A 20,639-nucleotide genomic window follows, 5' to 3' on the forward strand; every position below is an offset into this window, starting at 1 on the left:
GAGAGATTTGAGCACAGGCCTGATGTGCTCTACAGATGTGCTCTACATCAGCCTGAGCCAAAGAGAAGGTGGGTAGCCAAATCCTATACCAGCTGAAGCCTCTGCACCATCTTCACGTTCAGTTTCAGATGCAATGACTTACAACCATCCTCCCTGCAGCTATTACAGTACCTGTGGGTCAAAGCAGGTATTTTGATTTTGGCTCATTCCAGTTTAAGAATGAACTTGTCTCCTGGTAATACATATCATGCCTTGTTACTGTTGGATTAACGAGTTCAATACTCTGTCAATTCTTCATGAATCACATATATACTAACAAGCTGAAAAAAGCATCTAAATTGGGCAGAGCAGCTAAAATCCTTTAAGGAAGAAAGATAAGCCGGATGAAGGAGGTTTTTTGTGTTTTTTTTAATTCAGCACAAACTATGCCTTTGAAAAGCCACTTTATCCAAAAGCAGTGTTAAATCTTGGTTTCCCCTCTCAGCGTACAGCTCTTTAATGTTTTGTAGGCACAGGAATTGAATCCTAGCCAAAGATTCCTAAGATGGGGGTGGATTTGTCCCCATGGCGGGAAGCACATGCCATGTTCAGAGAGATGTGGCTGCCCCTGGGAGCAAATAGCATTGCTGGAATGCTTCTGTAAAACTATTTCTTCAAGGCATTTAAATCATCATTTAGAAAATTGTTCAAAATCCAATCGTTCATATCACAAAACATTTTATTTCCCTTGATTAATTAAGTTATTTAAATTTGTACAACTTACTTATTTCCTTTTGTTTACCATTACTTGATTGTGTTTATTGGTTTAATAGTTAAATAAATAGGAAATTAAGGATGGACACTGTCCTTTTAGACAAGCTAAGAGTTGCCTTTTGATCATAGGATGACAGTTGTGCTCTTCTGGAGATTTTTTTTTCCTGATCATCTAAAGAAATTCATAAGAGTGTTGACTCAATTAGAGGAAATTTAGTTGGCTGCACTGAGGTAAAAAATTTAAAATATTTAATTTTGCATTCCTAAATTTACAGGGCTTAAAAGAACCCTTCCCTTCCTGGAAATATTAATTTTGCTGCATACAAACTTAAAACACAAGCAAAATTGAAATACTTGATATCTGTTTTTGAAGATGTCTGCTTTCTTTTGCATACAACTTTAAAGTAATAAGAAAAAAGGGAAGGGGAAGAAAGATGGTATTGTGACTAAGGAACCGGACAGGGAGTCAGGAGAATAAGGTTCTGTTTCTGTCTCCAACCAATTTCCATGTGACTTTCAACAATTTACTTGTATCCTGGTTTTTCAAATCTTGAGAAGCCCATGGTCAACCGCAAACATGTACCTAATCGGAATGCACAGTACCCCCTTTGCCCTTAGATAGTTACTTCCTCTAGGCTGAGGTCGGCACCATTCCTGATTCTTAAGTGGATCTACCACTGGAGAATGATGGACTCTGAGGTTCCAGAATGTTCTGAGGTAATTTATTACTCAGCTCTTGGGCCAGTCTGTGGATGATTTTATGGAACATTATGTCCCTCTGTTGTCTGTGACCACATACAGAGTAGCAGTTGGAGGCATTCTTCCCCCTTCACTGGCTTTGCAGATCACCATAGTAGACAAATAACCTGAAGTAGGGCAGAAGGCTGGAGTGCTGTTGCTGGAAGTTTCACATAGATCTGGTCAAAGGGCTCATGGAGAATATTTGCATTTCTGTGGCATGGCTGTGGTCACATTTTCTCCTCCTCGGCCATGCTGATGAAACTTTCCTAAATTGCAACCAGTCTTTTTGGCAGATTAACTGCACTGACTCAGCATGGAAAGTCACATGGTTCTTGCTATAAGGAATCATCGACTTATTTCTTAAAATCAATTGATTCAGTGTGGTTTGAATGCTTCCACAGGAATAGTAAGTAAGGCACCATCTGTATGAATTGTTTTTTGCCTAGTTTCATTTTTAAGGCTTTGGGTATGCTTAGGGAGTTGTAACCAAATTGACACATCTCTTTTCTGGTTGATTGTTTTGCCAGTGGAAAGACACTGGGACTGTTATTGAAAAGGACTGTTAATACCTCCTTTCAGAAAGCCAAGTTGCCAGCCACACCTAAACATGGTGGTTTGGTCCTTGTTTAAGAAAACATCTCTGGACATTAACAACCTTGCTAATCACCATCCTATTTCTAGGAAGAATAATCAAGGCCATACGGTAGACCAATTCTTGATCCATGTTCTCTTTAATCTCTCTCAGGCCTGGCTACAGAATTGATACTGAACACACACTGGTGGTTCATCTTTCTAGGATAAGGAAAAATTTCATTCTATCAGATTGACCACTGCTATGTATTCATTGTCTACACGTTCTAAATGACTGCGAATGTTAGGAAATTCATGAACTACTGTAAACATCTGGATTAACATTAATCATAAAGCTTTACATTATCCTCCTAACTTTTTTTCACATTCACTAAACCAATTCCATATGGAAATGCAAAACCAGTGATATGGACCAGAGCCAAAACATCTCTATGTAGCTGGCTAGCATCTTTATTCAGCCCTGTTATAGCAGTGCTCCTCCGTAGCACAAGCTGGTGGGTCATTCAGACTGAGATGTTTTTCTATTGGCACGTGTGTGGTGATGCCCAATGAACTACACATTGGGCTCAGCTACCTTGTATTGTCTCCTTTTCCACTCATTAAGAAATGGCCAATTTATTTTTCACCAATTTCGATCAGCTCTGTAAAGATAGAGTGGGGGCTTTGTTTTTTCCACTTTTTAGTTATATCATTAATCTGACAAATTTACCCTTTACCATCAAGGAGGAAGTTAATATATTTTATGCAAAATGCTACATGTTGCAATAGTGTGCAGAGAAATGAAATGTCAAACATTAAATTTAATCTTCCTTAGACACACTTTCTGCAGTTTTAGATGCAATCCAGTAACTTTGTGTGGATCGATAGTGTCACCCAGTGGATGGATAAGTTGATCACAGATGGGCATATTCATGTGGAATGTTTTTCTTTGCCTTTTATTTTAAAAGTAATAATTGGCTTCTCACTGATGGAAACAGTTTTGAATGTTTCCTAGAATCATAGACTATAACAGGGCTGGAAGGGACCTCAGAAGGTCATCTAGTCCAACCCCCAGACAGATTTTTGCCCCAGATCCTTAAATGGCCTCCTCAAAGATTGAACTCACAACCCTGGGTTTATTACTCTTCTCAGGAATGGAGAATACATTAAAGCTCCTATACTCTGAATGCCATAGCAAGTGCTGAACATTCATATTGAGCAAATGCAGGAAATGATTATTGTTGCTCTCTATCAGTAACAGGTTTACGGGAAATAACCACTATGTCATTAATGGAGACTTTTGTTGTTAGAAGAAAGAAACAAAGAATAGCTAAAGGAAAAACAGCATTTGTGGTGGTGTTCACATGGAGATTCAAGGACTAAATTTGATCCCAGTGTAATAATAATGGAGTGCAGTTCAACAATATTTAGCCATCCTTAGCCAAATATTGCATGGGACTAAAGGGCTGAAGAATCAACTCTTCTGTACAGTTTTTATAACTACTGCTGAGTTCTAACATAAATTATTATGGCCAAATCTTTGCATCAGTCACTCAAGTATTAAAAGATTAGTATGTCGTTTACCTGGGGTTCTAATGAATTCAAACCTGGCACAATACTATATTAAACCTAAAACTAGCCAAAGTGTACGTTTGATTTAAATTCCTTCCTGATTTGCGAAAGGTTTTCAATAAGATTGAAAGGTCATGCTTTTTCCCTTGTTAAAGACTGAGATACCCTGTTTGATATGCCTTCAAAGCTTTTTTGCAATAGATGAAATAGAGCCAGGTTAACAGAAACATGATGAAAACTAACTGTTGTAATTGAAACTGAAAAAGAAACATGGTTCATATTCTAAAGAACTGAGTAGTGGCATGTGTACAGCAGTCCTCTGCTAGGCAGAATTAGAATACTGCAATTTGTATTGCAAGTCCTATATTGCAAATAGCTAAGATCAAGGCATGAGAGTGGCAGAGCCCTGGGCTTCTGAAGAAAGACTGTTCTGCCTACTGCCAGGAGTGTCTATTCAGACACAGTGTGCAGCATGGTGACAATCAGAAGTCATAGTCTCGTTCCAATATAGTGGTAATATCATTAAAAGTAAAATATATAGATAGCGGTAACAGTTTTAACATACCAAAAACATGCCGGGAGCAACATTATGCCTTTGCACCAGTAATGAACCTTTATGACCTGTAAATTCATCTGCAGAGGTGATGTCATATTTGAGGAGACGATAGGAGTCCAGGCGACCCTGAAGCAACATAGGAAGTGCAATTATAGAAATATGTAGGCTATAAATCTTATTCTAACCAATCATCAGTGAATAATATTCCCTCTGCACCAATCCTGATGAGCCGAACTGAACTAATTATCTTCTTCTTTGTGACTGAGGCAGGCAGCTGTTCTTAGCACACTCGTTTTTGGAGATCGTATTCATAATTGTTGGATTTCTCCTTGTGGGTTAATTTGCCACTTCTTCAAAGAAGCCATACCTGTAAGTTTAAAATTAAATCTAGTGCTTATGAAAGGACAGAGGGCAGCCAGTTATGGTGAGCGCTTCTCATTTAATTCTCAATGTACTGGAGTCCTGACTTTCAAAATACTAGTGATCCTACTGCTAGCATGAAGGAACTAACTAGAAGGCTGGAGTGTATACGGTTTTATGAAGTGGACAAATATCCAAGGACTAGGATGGAAAACCCCAAACCCCATTTTTACCAGTGACTCAAGTGGGATTTGAGCCCAGGTCTCCAGAAGGGAAGAGCAATATGCACACATGAATACACCTGTACCCAGGAGCCTCTCCCTCCCTCTCTTTTATGTGGAACCAAATGCATGGCACTCACCCTGACATGAAATTCTTAGCAGATACTTAAGAGTGGTGCCAGTTCTTCTCCTCTTTGCAGACTGGAGGTATTAAATTTGTATTTGATCCAGCCTCCACTTTTAAACTTCTTGGATGAAAATCCTGGCCCCATTGAAGTCAAAGGGAGTTCTCCTATTGATTTCAGTGGGACCAGGATTTCACCCCTTATATTCTATTTTTTCCAAACATATTACTTTAAATTGATATATACTATGGGGCCAATTTCTGAGGGGTTATAAGTTACTCATCTGTAAGGACCTGTTCAGGTGCTTAAACTGGTGTTATGTACACATCAATCAAGGCAGCGACTATGTGGGATTTTCTGAAATCCTCCCAGACTTGTTCCAGCAGATTCAGCCATGCTAATAATGGTAGGAAGCAATAGTGTAGCTCAGCCACTGGCATTTATTTTTATGATCATGCCTTCTAAGACTAGATAACATGATGATAGAAACATCTGGATCAGATTTCTGCTAGTGCTCCATTCCCAGCATTGCTGGGGAAAAAGTTCAGGAAATCCTCAGTGCAGACAGGGCCCTAGAGACTGGGAGAAAAATGATGCAAGAAACACAGCAATAAAAGTGTGTAAGTTAAAGTAGCCACCATGCACTATTCTGTCTCCAACTTTTAACTTGCATCTTGTTCCCGTCCCTTTGTACATAAGTTTCATCACCATAGTTGCTCGTGCCCACTTTGTGACATATACCTTACACCAGCCAGTTTCAGTGGGTCCGCCAAAATAAACCAGAGAGCAGGGCCAGTGTTAAGACTCCATGGGGCTCAGGGCAGGAAGCCCAAGCTGCCCAGGGCTGACACCAAAGCCCGACCAACTCAGCTTCGCAGGGCACCCTGTCGTGTGGGGGCCACAGGCAGTTGCCCTGCTCGCTACCCCCCTAACGCCTGCCTTGGGCTTTTAATCTACTGGATATGCAGAAAAACATTTGTTGTGGCATAGGTAGGCTGTGGGGGTTTTTATAGTATGTTGGGGGGGGGCACCTCAGAAAGAAAAAGGAGAACCCCTGCCTTATACCATACTAAACTTGATCCCATAAATGTGAAGAGAAAGTCTTTAGATTAATTTACTATTCCATATTCTCCTAGCCATGCAAATGTATTGAGTACTCAAATGGTGAGAGTATTGTTCAGATTTTGGTGACAGGATAAACAGCAAATGGATCCAAGGGTTGTTTATTAAAAAACTATTTTCAAATGTGCTAAACTCCCATGAAACCCACCTGAATACATGGCATACTTCTGTTCCTGTTCTTCCTCTCGTGGAGTTGCTCTAATTTGTCTTCACTTGGATCCCCATTTGTTTTCAATGAAGAAGACACACAGATCACCATGATTTGTTCCAGGGCAGACATCTGGTTGTTAATAAGGTGATCATACTCCAGGTCTGATACATATGGAATCTGATGATTACTACATCTGCATATCTTTCCTTCCTGCCCCACCAGTGTTCTCCGAAGGACAACAGGGCAAGCACTATGGGATGTAAACCATAGTTTATCGCTGTCATGAGAAATAGAAAGCAAAGGGGAAAATTAGAGGGCAAGTCAAGGCTTTGGTGCTAAAGTGAAACCAGAAGCAAGTTAAATAGAATGTCAAATAAACTGAATACAGAGAACAGCATCTTTTAAACCATAATCTGTAAACAGCACAGCAGGGTCAAACCTAAATTTTCTGAACTCTGGTTAATCAACATGCATAGCTAGTTGAAGGGCTGAGGTTCCAGAGGTGTGACCAAATCTCTGATGTTGTGGTGTTCCTGAATTCTGCAGGAGCAGAGCTGCTGAGCTCGCCAGATGGGAAAGCTGGATGGTGCTCTCCCTAACTGGATGAGCTGGCCAAGTAGGCTTTGAAAATTGCTCAACCCTGACTGCAGACTTCAAAGTCTGCCGGTCTGAGTCCCTGGTTTTCTGCAGGTCTCACATGCACCTCATGCCCTTATAAATACACTATGACTGACTGTCTGTTTTAATCATTTAGTCACAGAAGTTAAGCATGAATCGTGTGGGTATTAGTGTTACTGGTCTCACAAAGGTAGTGTGAAGCTTAGATCATGTTTGAAAAGTCCTTGGATGAGATGTGCTATAGAAGTGCAAAGCCGTCATCTTATTTCTTGGGAAAATGCCAAAGTATTATCTCGCTGCAGGCTTGCACACAACTTCAGTAAAAGAGAACCTGCCATGCCCGCTTCACAACATGATTTCCTCACAGCAGGCAAATCTTTTCTAAGGTGCAGGCAACAGGAAGAATTTTGAAGTCTACCGGTCTGAGCCACAGCCCACTGACATTAATGGCAAGACCCCCATTGTTATCAGAGCATGTTGGATCAATCCCTATATGAGTGTACCAGGAGTAAGGAATTGCAATGAAAAGAGCTATGAGTAAAGGTTGGCTTGAATCCGATACTTAGACCTTGTATATTGTATGGTGCAAGGAGCTGATTTTTAGGGAAATAACAGAAGGATAAGAAACAAGTGTGAAGGAGGGTCAAGAGAAGAGGGGATCTTGTATACAGGAGGAAGACAATAGACATTTGTTTTAATCTAGGTATAATATAGACATAAACCAGGGTTATTATTCCATGCTGGCATTCTGGAGTCAAAAAGAAACCACTTGAGCTTTCATGATATCAGATTGCTGATGGAATTACAAGCTGGTCATGTGTAAATTTGAATATGTTGTTCCTTTACTTGCTTTACCCATAGCGGGGTATCACTGAGCTTGTGTATCACAATTCAGTTAAATAAAAGAAAAAATACAATGCAAATTTGCTTTAAGGAAATAGCTAATGGAACCTCTGCGTCAGTAAAAATGGCAGCAAATCCTCAACAGGAAGAAGTAGTGGAATGTGACAGTCTCCTTATACATCACCTCATTTTCCGCAGATATCTCAAGTATGACAACAATAAACTACTTTGGTTTGCAGAGTTACTATGATTTGTAATGTATTATAATGAAATCATACATAATTGTGTTGAATCACAGGAAAAAACAAATAGTGTTTGTAAGATGCTTGTCAGTAAATGCTTGTCAGTAAGTCACTAAGAATCAACATTGTCCAGTTCCTGCTCAGATTTCCTTACCCTGATATGTAGGAGTTCTGTAATATGGGGGTGTATTTATTTAAACTGAATTGAGGCACATTTGGCTGATCTGGTTTGATATTGCTGTTTACTAAAGAGGAAATTCTGCAAGAGAAAACAACGGTTAATAATCAGTAGTTTAAATGTCAGGAAAACAAAGCAGATAAGTGTTCTGCAGTACTAAGATGTACCTATATATGGTGCATATACATGGGTGAAATTCTTTTTCAATTAACTGATGATAATGTCACCTGTTATGTACTGGTGTAAACAAAAGAAGCAATTTAGCTGGTTGTAGGAGGGGATTCAGAACCATACACATGCAAGAGTAAGGAGTATGGGTTACACAGAGAACAAAAATTACTCCTTACATTTCTCTGGTTTTAGTTGCATGGCTCCAATAGGTTAATGGGAGTTGTATAACTGGCACTCTAGGCAGAGCAGAAATAAATCTCAAGTTTTCTTAGGCCCCATGCAAGTTAATATTGCCCATGTTAAGTCATTTGGGAAATTGGGGCCTTAAAAGGCAAGATTTTCAGGTCAGGCCAGGGTCTGGGTTGTCATGTGTCTGTACAACCCACAGAAACATAAGAACGGCCATATTGGTCCATGTAGCCAAGTATCCTGTCTTCCAGCAGTGGCCAAGGCCAGAGGCTTCAGAGGGAATGAACCTGTAGCAAGGCGATGGGATGATCCTCCCCTAGCAGAGGGGAGGCTCATCGTGGGCGAAGCCAGCGTGTCCTGCACCCGCCCCCCAGAGGGCAGGGCGCAGGACAGGAAGTAGAAAAGAGCAACTGCAGAGCTCACTTGAAAGCCAGCTGCCGGAGAGGCCAGATGCCTGTGGCCTAGCTCCGGGTTGGGATACGCCGGCAGGTTGCAGCCGACATGAGGACTGGCCAGGCCAGGCCAGCCCAGCATACCCCTGGCCAGCTACCCTGAGGAGTAGCCCAGCCTGCTGCTTGCCATCTACCCTGAGGAGCAGCTGAGCCTACCCCTCACCCGCTACCCGGAGGAACCGATGGTGCTGGAAACCTCCGAGGACACCGCCCTAACCCAGGTACTCTACGTGGGGGAGTCCGGAAGTAGCCCGGGAGCAGTCGACCCTGGTCTGGCCGCAGCCCAGCCAGAACCCATGTCAGTGTGTTGCGGTCAGGATCCCCACTGACACAGCAGCGAGTCTCCTGCTGCTGCTAGGGCCCCGAGCTGGGACGCAGTGGAGTGGGTGGGCCTGCGTCCCCCCTGCCACCCCACGCACGGGTGACAGTCTCCCCCTCGCACCTGACACTCAGAAGCCTGAGCTCCTGACTGTGTGTTTGCTGCCCCGCCCTGACGTAGGGCCTGGGCTCATATTGAACTATTGGCTCGGCCCTGCCTAAGGGCCCGAGCTCCTGACTCCTGTTTGTTTACAGGCCAGCTCTGACCCAGGGCTTGGGCCCATAGCGAACTATTGCGAGGCAGTGGGCCGAGCCTCGGCCAAGCCCTTCTACAGAACTGAACAGGGCAATTATTGAATGATCCATCCCCTGTTGTCCACTCCCAGCTTCTGTCAAACAGAGGCTCAGGACACCCCTTGTGTGAAGAAGTACTGTACTTCCTTTTCTTTGTTTTTAATCTCCTGCCTATTAATTTTATTGGGTGACCCTGGTTCTTGTGTTGTTTGAAAGGGTAAATAATACTTTTTCTCCACACCAGTCATGATTTTAGAGACCTCTCATATCCCCCCTTAGTCATCTCTTTTCTAAAATGAAAGTCCCCGTTTTTTTAATCTCTCCTCATATGGAAATTGTTCCATGCCCCTAATAATTTTTGTTGCCCAACTCTGCACCTTTTCCAATTCTAATATCTATCTTTTGAGATGGGGTGACCAGAACTGCTCGCAGTATGCATGGTGTGGGTGTTCCTTGGATTTATAAAGTGGCATTATGATTTTTTCTGTCTTATTATCAATCCCTTTCCTACTGGTTCCTAACATTGTTAGCTTTTTTGACTGCCACTGCACATTAAGCGGCTGTTTCCCCAGAACTATCCACGAAGACTCCAAGATCTCTTTCTGGTACAATGGTGCCCCACTCCTGAATGAAGCTGCTGGATATTACTGTAATATAAAGGTATGATGATAATCCAATAAAGGTAATGTTTTATTTAAACTGTATTCCAGGATCAGTTCAGGATACTTTCCCAAACCTCTCATGGTTTTCCTGTCACTAACTTGTTCTTGTTATTTTTACAATGCCACAAGGGGGGATACGTGAAAGAATCAGTTCTATGCCACTGATAATTAAGCTTAATTAGAATAACCTAAAATTCACCATAATGCATAATTAAGTTCTCATAATAGAAACATTTCAGAGGGCAATGAGAAATGTTATATTTTTTTTACCTGGGAGAATAAGGCGACAACTCCCACTGCATGTTGTGAGCAGGAACTGATTGAAAACGAGCTAGCAGGAGAGAGCTGTCCGACTTGTAGGCTTCACTGTCCTCTCTGTTCTTCTCTTGTGCTCTCTGTACGATTGAGGTAGCCAGGAGAGCAGCTGCAGACTGCACTGTGCGTTTTCTTAAAGCTCTCTGAGGAAGGCCAGGCATTTTGTGAACGTGTGGAGAATCAATTTCTGAAATACACCACCACCACCACCACACCATAGATGTCAGTCTTAGGAGACAAAAAAACGAACAAACCAACCAACAAAAAACTAAGCCCTTCTTCTGCAATTGGCTGTGGTCATGTGCCTGTAAGTGGAATTCTTCTACTGTGTATTCAGGAGCACAAGACCAACTATGAAATCTAAATTCTTCCCTCAAGTGGCAGATCTTGGTTCTAATATTTTTCACGTGCTCCTGGACCTAGCAGCTTTGAGAAAGATTTTGCTCTTAGTGTGCAGGACTGGTTATTGTACCAGATGTAACTTTAGCGGGGAGTAAAAAACCCAACCAAACCTACGTTTCTGCTGTACTGGTGGCTACTTTTATGCACGGGAATTGATACAAATAATCAGGATTAACAATATTGACAAGATATACGAGAAATGGAATAATATTTAAGGAGGATCATATTCAAGTTCATGTTCCTTACAAGAGGGCTCAAATATTATGGAATGTTTCTCTTTGGAGGGAATAAAATACAGAAACTATGAAATACAGGCATTGCCAGATTATACTGAACCAGAAAGCCATGGTCTCGCGGATTTAGTTTAAGAAATATCTTATGCAGCCAGTGCTCAGTGAGGGAAATTCATGCCAGTGCAAAGGACCAGCATGAGGTCTACACATCACTTTAGTTCCTTTTAAATGACCAAATATGGCTTAAGTGGTGCATAATTCATACTTTGGCCCAATGCCCAGACATGAATTTCATGCAGAGACAGGAATTCCAATATAAATTAATGTATTATTATAACGTACTGCTTAGATGTAGTAGTAAATGTATATGGAATATCTAGCTCCAAAGAAACCCATTTAAGATAGTCTTTTTTTAAAAACTTATTTCTTTCCCTAATCACAAACACTAACAAAAGTTACAGTGCCACTGAGTCAGAGAAACGTGGAAGTGCCACTGTCATTAGTGCCTTCCTCATTAAGGGCGAGAACCCACCTCTCTTGCTCACCTTGAGTGATACCCTACTCTACATTCACCTTGGCTTCACTGGAACCTTTCGTGTGAATAACTGTTTACCAATGTGATTAAGCAGTTCACAATCTGCCCTTCTGTCTGTTTCAATGCACAATATTTTAAAGCCAGAAAGCCACTCTATAAACTTAAGTCTGAAACTGCAGATCAAGAAGACAAAGGACAGGCCTTGAGCTAGTTTGTCCATTGTACTACCCGCTGAAGTAAAAGCAAACTGAAAACTATTAAAATCATCACTAAAATATTTTTCTACAGTGACTGACCACAAGCCATTCGATAATGTTCCAGCCAACCATCCAAAATAGTCTTGATCTTCCACTGTAGTTTTCTTAATTCTCTGGCTGCACTGAAGTCATTTATATGGCTTATGTTCTCCTCTGGAGTTTCAAGTGTCTTCACCAACTCTGATAACTTTAGCTTTTTTTGAAAAAATAGAAAAAACACAGTTAAAAGTTATATTTGATGTTTAATGTTGCCAAAACAGCCTTGAAATAATGTTATAATTAGGGCTGTCAAGCGATTTAAAAAAATTAATCATTATTAATCACACTGTTAATAATAGAATACCATTTATTTAAATATTTTGGATGTTTTCTAAATTTTCAAATATATCAATTTCAATTACAAGACAGAATACAAAGTGTACAGTGCTCACTTTATATTTATTTTTTATTACAAATATTTGTACTGTCAAAAACAAAGTATATTTCAATTCACCTACTACAAGTACTGTAGTGCACTCTCTTTATCATGAAAGTTGAACTTACAAATGTAGAATTTTATACAAAAAATAACTGCGTTCAAAAATAAAACAATGGAAAACTTTAGCGCCTACAAGTCCATTCAGTCCTACTTCAGCCAATCACTCAGACAAACAAGTTTGATTAAAATTTGCAGGAGATAATGCTGCCCGCTTCTTGTTTACAATGTCATGTGAAAGTGAGAACAGAACTTTGCATGGCACTGTTGTAGCCAGCATCACAAGATATTTACATGCCAGATGTGCTAAAAATTCATATGTCCCTTCATGCTTCTATCGCCATTCCAGAGGACATGCTGATGACCTGTTTGATAACAATCCAAAGCAGAGCGGACCAATGCATGTTCATTTTCATCATCTGAGTCGGATCATGCCACCAGCTGAAGGTTGATTTTTCTATTTTGGTGGTTTGGGTTCTGTAGTTTCTGCATCTGCGAGTTGCTCTTTTAAGACTTCTGAAAGCATACTCCACGCCTTGTCCCTCTCAAATGTTGGAAGGCACTTCAGATTCTTAAACCTTGGATCGAGTGCCGTAGCTATTTTTAGGAATCTCACATTGGTACTTTCTCTGCGTTTTGTCAAATCTGCAGCGCAAGTGTTCTTAAAATGAATATGTGCTGGGTCATTGTCCGAGACTGCTATAATATGAAATATATGGCAGAATGTGGGTAAAACAGAACAGGAGACATACAATTCTCCCCCAAGGAGTTCAGTCACAAATGTAATTTAATACTTTTTTTTTTTTAATGAGCATCATCAGCATGGAAGCATGTCCTCTGGAACGATGGCTGAAGCATGAAGGGGCATACGAATGTTTAGCATATCTGGCACTTGAATACCTTGCAATGCCGGCTACAAAAGTGCCATGTGAATGCCTGTTCTCACTTTCTCACATTATAAATAAGAAGCAGGCAACAGTATCTCCCATAAATGTAAACAAACTTGTTTGTCTTTGCAATTGGCTGAACAAGAAGTAGGACTGAGTGGACTTGTTCTAAAATTTTACATAGTTTTGGTTTTGAGTACAGTTATGCAACAAAAAAAACTACATCTGTAAGTTACTTTCACGATAAAGAGATTGCACTACAGTACTTGTATGAGGTGAATTGAAAAATACTATTTCAAACATCCAAAAATATTTAATCAATTTCAATTGGTATTCTATTTTTTAACAGGGCGATTAATCACAATTAATTTTTTAAATTGCAGTTAATTTTTTTGAGTTAATCGTGTGAGTTAACTGTGATTAATCAACAGCCATAGTTATAATATATATAAGACCTTTAATTTAAAAGCCTATTGTGAATATAAGTTATCAGTAGAGTGAGGAGATATGGGAGGCTTTGAAAAAGTCTTCTCTGATTGGAAGTTAGTAGGCACTAGTAAATGCCACCATCTTCTAGTCTGATCCATTATACTGTGTAATCTAGTTTGGCATCATAACACATACTCTCAGTCCTCTGTTGTAGGATGCGAGAAGGAGGGTGCGGATGCTGTAAATTATACCTGAGTCTCCCACAGCTTGTTTGTCTGGCTAGGCTTCTGCCAGTCCCATTGCTTCCTCACTCCATTGTTCAAAGACCTCCCTTTTGGTTTTACAAGTATTGTGTAAAGTGCAGGAGAAGGACATTATAATGGCTTGATTAGTCATTGAATTAACATTGTAAGTCAGCAGCTTATTTGCATTTGGTTCTTAGCCTCCCAAAAGCACTCTCTACCTCTATTTTACACCTGCTATACCTATTGACATCTCTCTGGGTATTTTTAATCTGAGAGTGGTTTCGTTAGGCATAACAAGTTTGAGGAGGCAGGACTGCCCAGAATCACAGTGTGGATGGAGATATCATTAACATCAATATTGTTTGGTGGGACTAGGATTCCATTCTGCCCACTTTCAGAAGGTCCAGAGTTTTTTTAAATTCTCACACCATGCATTTTCCTTCCTATGATGGCTTACCAAAACCTGCCTTACCAACCTTTTTCTTCATGTTTTGTTGGGAGGGGCTGGGGGGGAAAGGCTTCAGGACCAGATTGTATTTACATTCACACCTAATCTACCTAGGTATCCAGCAAACAGAGCTGTGTTGCCCAAGTGATAGATTTTGGCTGGGGTTGGGTTACAAATCACTTGAATGCGGGGGAGTGGGGAGGTAATGAAATGTTGTTGTTCTTATTGTATGAGTAAAGGGCAGTAGAACTGTACTTAGCCTGTGCTGATTGAGGGCATCAAGAGAGAGGGTGGGGACAGGTGTTTTGCTTGATCATCTGCCTGAGTCACAAGTATTATTTGACCTGCCCCCCTCCACTGTTTAAAGACAAAGCTGATCAGGCTCCATAGATAGTTTTTTGTTTTGTTAAGTGACCACTACAGCTGAAATCACTGATGATCATGTCTAAGTGCTTAGACCTGCTGTGGGACAGTATTTCTGTGGAAGAGATGGCCCAGCCTGCTCTATCAGCGAGGTTCCCCCACTGAGAGCTCAGCTGAAATCACTGAGAGCTGGGTGGAACCTCAAGAGACCAACTCGCAGAGGTCACAGTGGCAGGTGGCAGCAAAAAGTGACAGTGCAGGGCCACTAGCAACAGAGCAATGGAGTGAACAGTGGTCAAAGTGAAAATGAAAAGACAAACAATGCAACAGTTTTTCCACTCAAAGGCCTTAAAAACCGACCAAGGTGAAGAACACATCAGGAACATATCAACATGTCATTTGAAGGTTCAAGTGGTGTATCTACATCCAACCAGCCCAAAGCACAAATACAACTGCCTACTGAAGAAACAGCGTCTCCAAAACCTAAAGGCAGTTCCCAATGTTTGTCAGTCAAAGTGTTCCCATTTATTGAAGTTACAAAAGATGGCTACTGGTGCACTTCTTGCAAAAAAGCTTGCGAAGAAGGAATGCTTCCCAATGCTATAATTGGTAAAAGTGGAGGAGCTTGATTTGTCAGACTGATCAGCAAAGCCAATGCTGACAAACTACGTGAAAAGGCTGCAAAACACCACACCTCTAGAGTGCATCAACATGCAGAAAGCCTTATAAGCCCACTTTCAAAGCCAATTTTAGAAGCACTTAATGAGGCTGTTAAGAATGCTGGAGACACAACACAGTTAATGAGAACAAACATGGCTGTGGCGTCAGACTTCCTATTTAAGCAAGAGATACCACACACTACAAACTGAAGGCTAACGTTAAGTGCATTATCACTTGTTCATCCTGAAGTTAAACACTGGTTCCGAACAAGACCATCAAATGCTCACTATCTTTCTGCAAGAAACTCAACTGACTGGTTAGAAGCATGCGGTACAACAGTGAAAGATTCAACAGTTGAAAAAGTGAAGAACTCTCTCACCACATTCAAAAAATTTGCATACATGGCTGATGAATGCCTCGATGCAAATTGGTATCAAGTATTAAGTCATTGTGTATGTTATCTTGATGTCAGTGGTAGGCCAGTAGATGCATTTCTAGATGTTGAAGTTATAGAAGACACATCGGCTGCATCTGTGACAACCCACATCTTAGAAGAGTTAAATGCTTGTCAATTGGCTGCTTGTGCATTTGATGGAGCTGGAAACTTCCCTGGAAGATGTGGTGGAGTACAAGCTTTTCTCAGAGAAAAGTGTAACCCTAATCTCTCCTATACACACTGCAGAGGCCATCTACTTCAACTAGCGCTAGTATGAGCTGCAGGCTCCTCAAAAGACACTAAAAATAGCTATAAATTTAATGTCTTCATTATATTCTTTTTTCAGCGAGAGTCCAAAAAGACTGAATATCTTGGAAAATATAGAAGATACACTGGGACCGAAGTTCAAATTAGTCCAACCTGGAAAAACCCACTGGCTTTCTCATGAGCGATCCTTGGCTGTTGTCTTAAAATTACTCCAGCCGTTGTTACTGGCTTTGGAAAGTATCTACCAAGATGGGATGGATCTAAGTAGTGAGGCTGGTGGATTACTTTTGCTACTACCTTCAGAGAAGACTATTGCCATTCTCTCTCTCTCGTCAGTCTACTGTTGAAACCACTTGGGTCATTAAACAATGCCATCCAGGCATCTGCTACAACAGTAGTAGATATTTGTCCAGCAATAGAAGCTACATTTGGATCAATCAGAGAGCTATCTATTGAAAAAATACTAGAAGAAGTAAAGACTTCAGTCCAGAAGTTCACTAATGAAGGCATTTGTGTTGAATCCTTAAGTGAAGAGGACAAGAAGTGTTTGTTAAGACAACTGAAAAAGTACACAGACTTGATTCTTAAAAATCTACAATAGCAACTTCTAGATTCTACTCAACCTCTACGTAGCTTTTACAGATCCCTGTCCTATAAAACACCGACAGTTGAGTGGAGTGAGGCACTACCAGCAATGGGGCTGTCATGTGCTCAGGACAGAATAGAGAATTTGAACACAGAGTGGAATATCATATGATGAATGAATGAAGATTTGACTTCAACTTATTTTTTATCATCACTAGTGGCTCAACCTGATCTTTGAGCTATGTTTCCTGGGATGAAAGAAGTAGGAATTCATCTCTTGCCTACTCCCAGTCACAACAGCTACAGCTGAGCGCTCTTTTTCATCACTGAATAGAATTTTGTGTTCTGAAAGAAGTCGCCTTCTGCCTGATCATGTGAAAGAACTAATGAGCATATCAATTGAAGGAATGGAAGTGCCGGACACACGAGAAGCCACCAAAGATGAACGCATTGCATTCAAGAAGTTCATTAACAGAGTTGTGCAAAATTATAACAAGAAACCAAGAAGGAAGTAGACATAGTGCTTCATAGAAGGATTGAGTAGCCAACTTTAATTTGTGTGATGATTTTAAAACATGAGTTAAATCTAATAAAATGGGCATGAAACATTTTTTGGTTTTTACTATGGTGCCATACAGCCCACCTTCACCCTCACGGTCTCAACCTTCATCAGCCCTGACCCCTTCTCCCCCCCGTAAATTCAAACACCCCTCTTCCCCCCCCCTCCCCCATTTCAATTCCTGGGGAAAACCCTGGTCCCCGCATTAGATTCAACAGAATAAAGCAGTAATTACTGCTGGCACTTGACATTGAAAACATGCAGACCCACTTGGCTGGGGCTACATCTGGCCCAAAAGCAGCACTTCAGCTGATTAACATCAACTTCAAGTCCCAGAATAGGCTACTTTAGAAGGGGTGGGGAGACGTGTGGCTGTTGCAGCAAAACTTTACCTACTGCTGTTCTCAGTTTCTGAATCACTGCAGGAGGAACACTCTCCAGTGCCTTGATGCAGCTGCCTCAGAAGTCTTGTAACAGATTTTCAGAAAGCTTCAGCACAAATTGCTGTTGCTTGTACCAATAGGCTAGCATTAGCAGACACTTTCAGGCAGCATACTGTTTCCTGGGGGGAACTGATTGGAAGTGACTCCTCCTGGGGAACTGTCTGAAAAGCCATGAGGCTGAAGGAGCCATGATGTAAGCAGTCACAATAAAGATGGAGTTTGTTTACCCTGCATCAGAGTAAAATCCTATATGGTAGGTGATCCAAACACAATGAAGCATAAACAGGGGCGGCTCTAGCAATTGCGCCACCCCAAGCAGGGCGGCACGCTGCGGGGGGCGCTCTGCTGGTCGCCGGTCCTGCGGCTCCGGTGGACCTCCTGCAGACGTGCCTACGGAGGGTCCGCTGGTCCCGCGGCTCCGGTGGAGCAACCGCAGGCACGCCTGCGGGAGGTCCACCTGAGCCGGCTGCTGCCCTCCCGGCGGCAGGCTGCCCCAAGCGCGCGCTTGGCGCGCTGGGGCTAGAGCTGGCCCTGAGCATAAAACACAGTGGCAGAGCTAATCGAGGCCTAGACTACGGGAGAGACTGTTCAGACTTGCACTGCAAAGAGCAGAATACTGCTGTGAGTACACTGTTTGTTTTACAAGACAAGGCTGATAACAGAAAATGGAAGGACTGAAGCCTCCAGGGACATTAAACCTGCAATTCAGTGGTGCCGGAACAGGGAGAGCCTGGGGGCCATGGCCCTTTCCTGGCCCATCCATTTCACCAGGGCGGATCCCCCTAGGAAGAATGAAATGGTGGGATCAAGAAGCTGGGGGGCGGGGGAGATGAGTACAGCACTGATTTAAAAGGTGTAGCAGCCAGTTGCAATTTTGGAAATATTAGAGATTCATTGATAAGAGACCGGATACCATGTGGGATATGAGACTCACAAGTACGAGACCAGTTGCTATGGGAAGCTGCCTTAATTTTGGGGGAAAGCTTGGAGATATGCAGGGCTGCAGAGCTATCCAAAGAGAGGATCCGAACCCTGCAAGAGCAGTCAGCAGAAACTATCCATGAAATACATAAGAAAGAAATCAAAATCCAATGCAACATTAGTAGATGACTAGGGTACAGACACATGCAAATAATGTGGTAGAAAACACACAAGACAGAAAGGAAAGTGTCCAGTTTATGGGGAAAATACCATATCTGTGATAAATGTAATTATTTTGCAGCCAAGTGTTTGTCCAGAGGGAAGAAAAAGAAATCTAAAGTGTACACAGTAACCAAAGAGAGCAGCAGTGAGTGTGAGGACATTATGTGGGTTACCAAACAGATGGTAAACACAGTGCAAAAAGACCCTAGTAAGCACCAGAAATAGTTATATGCAGCCACATTACCTGGGAAGAAAGTCATATGATTTCAATTACATTGAGGTGCAAGTTGTAACATTATCCTGATCTGTCTGATAAACCCAGACATATGGTTGGAAGAGACTAACCATCTGTTAACAGTGTACAACCATACCACATTAAAAGCCTGTGGGGAAATGTAAAAAAATTTTAAAATGCAAGGAACAAAAAGAAAAACTGGATTTTGTGGTCATAGATGATGAGACAACAGTACCAATTCTGGGCAACAAGGCTGCCTAAGCCATGAACCTGATAAAAATACAGTTCAAAACATAATGAAAGTGGATAGCAGGGTGACTGAAGATACCTAATGGGCAGTTCCTCAAGGGAACTTACGGAATTGTGACCTTTCTTCCCACAGTTCCCCTGGGCTCTCAGACCATCTTTCAGAATGTCTCAAATGACACTGCTTTGGTGAACTGTGCTAGGAACCGCAGGATCGATACCTGGAGCACAATGCAATTGCAGTAGTGTAGTACAGAGCTAGTGTGGATGTGGGTAAAACTACACTTGAAATAGCATCCCTAGTACAATGTAAGTACTTACACTGCAGCTATCCTTATGGTACTGCTTAAGTTGTCTAATGTAGACACAGTCACAATGAAAAGTGTATTCTCCCATCAGCGGGAACATGAGTATTAATGTTAATTTGTTAATGGGGATTACCCATACGATGGACCCTTCAAAGAAGAACAGATTGCAGAATAGCTTTCTCAGCAAGGTGGTAATGATGCATTGTATTTATCTCTAAATCTGAATTGTTGCTTCCAACAGCAATACAGAGATTTAAAGCACAAGACAGAGTGAGTGAATGTGGGTGCCATGGAGCATTGCCAAGAAACCCATCTAACATCTACCAGTTTAGAGACAGGAAGCTTAAAGTATAATTTTTATGAGTGTCTAATGGTTCACTCTCCAAGGTAATTGGAAATACAGTCATGAAGAAAGCTTCATCCATTTCATATAACTCCTACTGTGTGTACTTAACTGATCTGCTAAAAATGAACCAAAAATTATTTGCATAAACTGCTTAGCAACATTAATTCAAAATACAGAAAAAACTTGTTTTCAATAAAACCAAAAGTAATCTTTGAGTTACATCCGTAAATCCAGTAGCTGGCTAAAAGCCAAAACTGTAATTGACTAACTAGCATGACACAGTTGTGCTCAGGGATAAAATTTTCAAAAGCACCTAAGTCCCATTTCCAGACGTGACTTAAGCACCTAGACCCAGATCCTCACCTGTATTCCCATTGATTTAAATGAGAGTTAAGCACCTAAATACCTCTGAGGATCTGGCCTTAGGGCCCAAATCTCACTGCAACCTAAGCTCCTAAATCACTTTCCTAAAGAAAATTTAGGCTCTTAAGTCACTTAAGTATCTCCTCCCAGTGCTTCATCCTTCCCCAGTTCTGTTTTGAAAGTTCTCTGTTCCCCTCCTTGCTCCATTTATATTCTTGTCAACTCTCTGCGGGTCTTGTTTTGGTGGCATTTCAGATGGCAATCTGACAGGAATTCCTAAGGGGTAGAGAGATTATTGTAATGGGCATTGCCCTCAAGTAA

General features: G+C 41.4%; 1 protein-coding gene across 1 annotated transcript in view; it reads right to left on the reverse strand.

Annotated features, from left to right (window-relative positions):
* LOC123343369 (uncharacterized protein C3orf20-like) overlaps positions 1–20,639 on the reverse strand; it is a 67,083-nt gene that overhangs the window by 36,276 nt on the left and 10,168 nt on the right. The window contains exons 6-10 of the mRNA XM_044978502.1: positions 11,920–12,073; positions 10,409–10,640; positions 8,029–8,133; positions 6,169–6,448; positions 4,202–4,318 (exon numbers count right to left, since the gene is read on the reverse strand). Coding sequence (XP_044834437.1) covers positions 4,202–4,318; positions 6,169–6,448; positions 8,029–8,133; positions 10,409–10,640; positions 11,920–12,073 — 888 coding nt within the window. The remainder of the gene's footprint in view (positions 1–4,201; positions 4,319–6,168; positions 6,449–8,028; positions 8,134–10,408; positions 10,641–11,919; positions 12,074–20,639) is intronic.

The sequence above is a fragment of the Mauremys mutica genome, chromosome 1 (assembly GCF_020497125.1).
Source record: "Mauremys mutica isolate MM-2020 ecotype Southern chromosome 1, ASM2049712v1, whole genome shotgun sequence".
Classification (NCBI taxonomy): Eukaryota; Metazoa; Chordata; order Testudines; family Geoemydidae; genus Mauremys; species Mauremys mutica.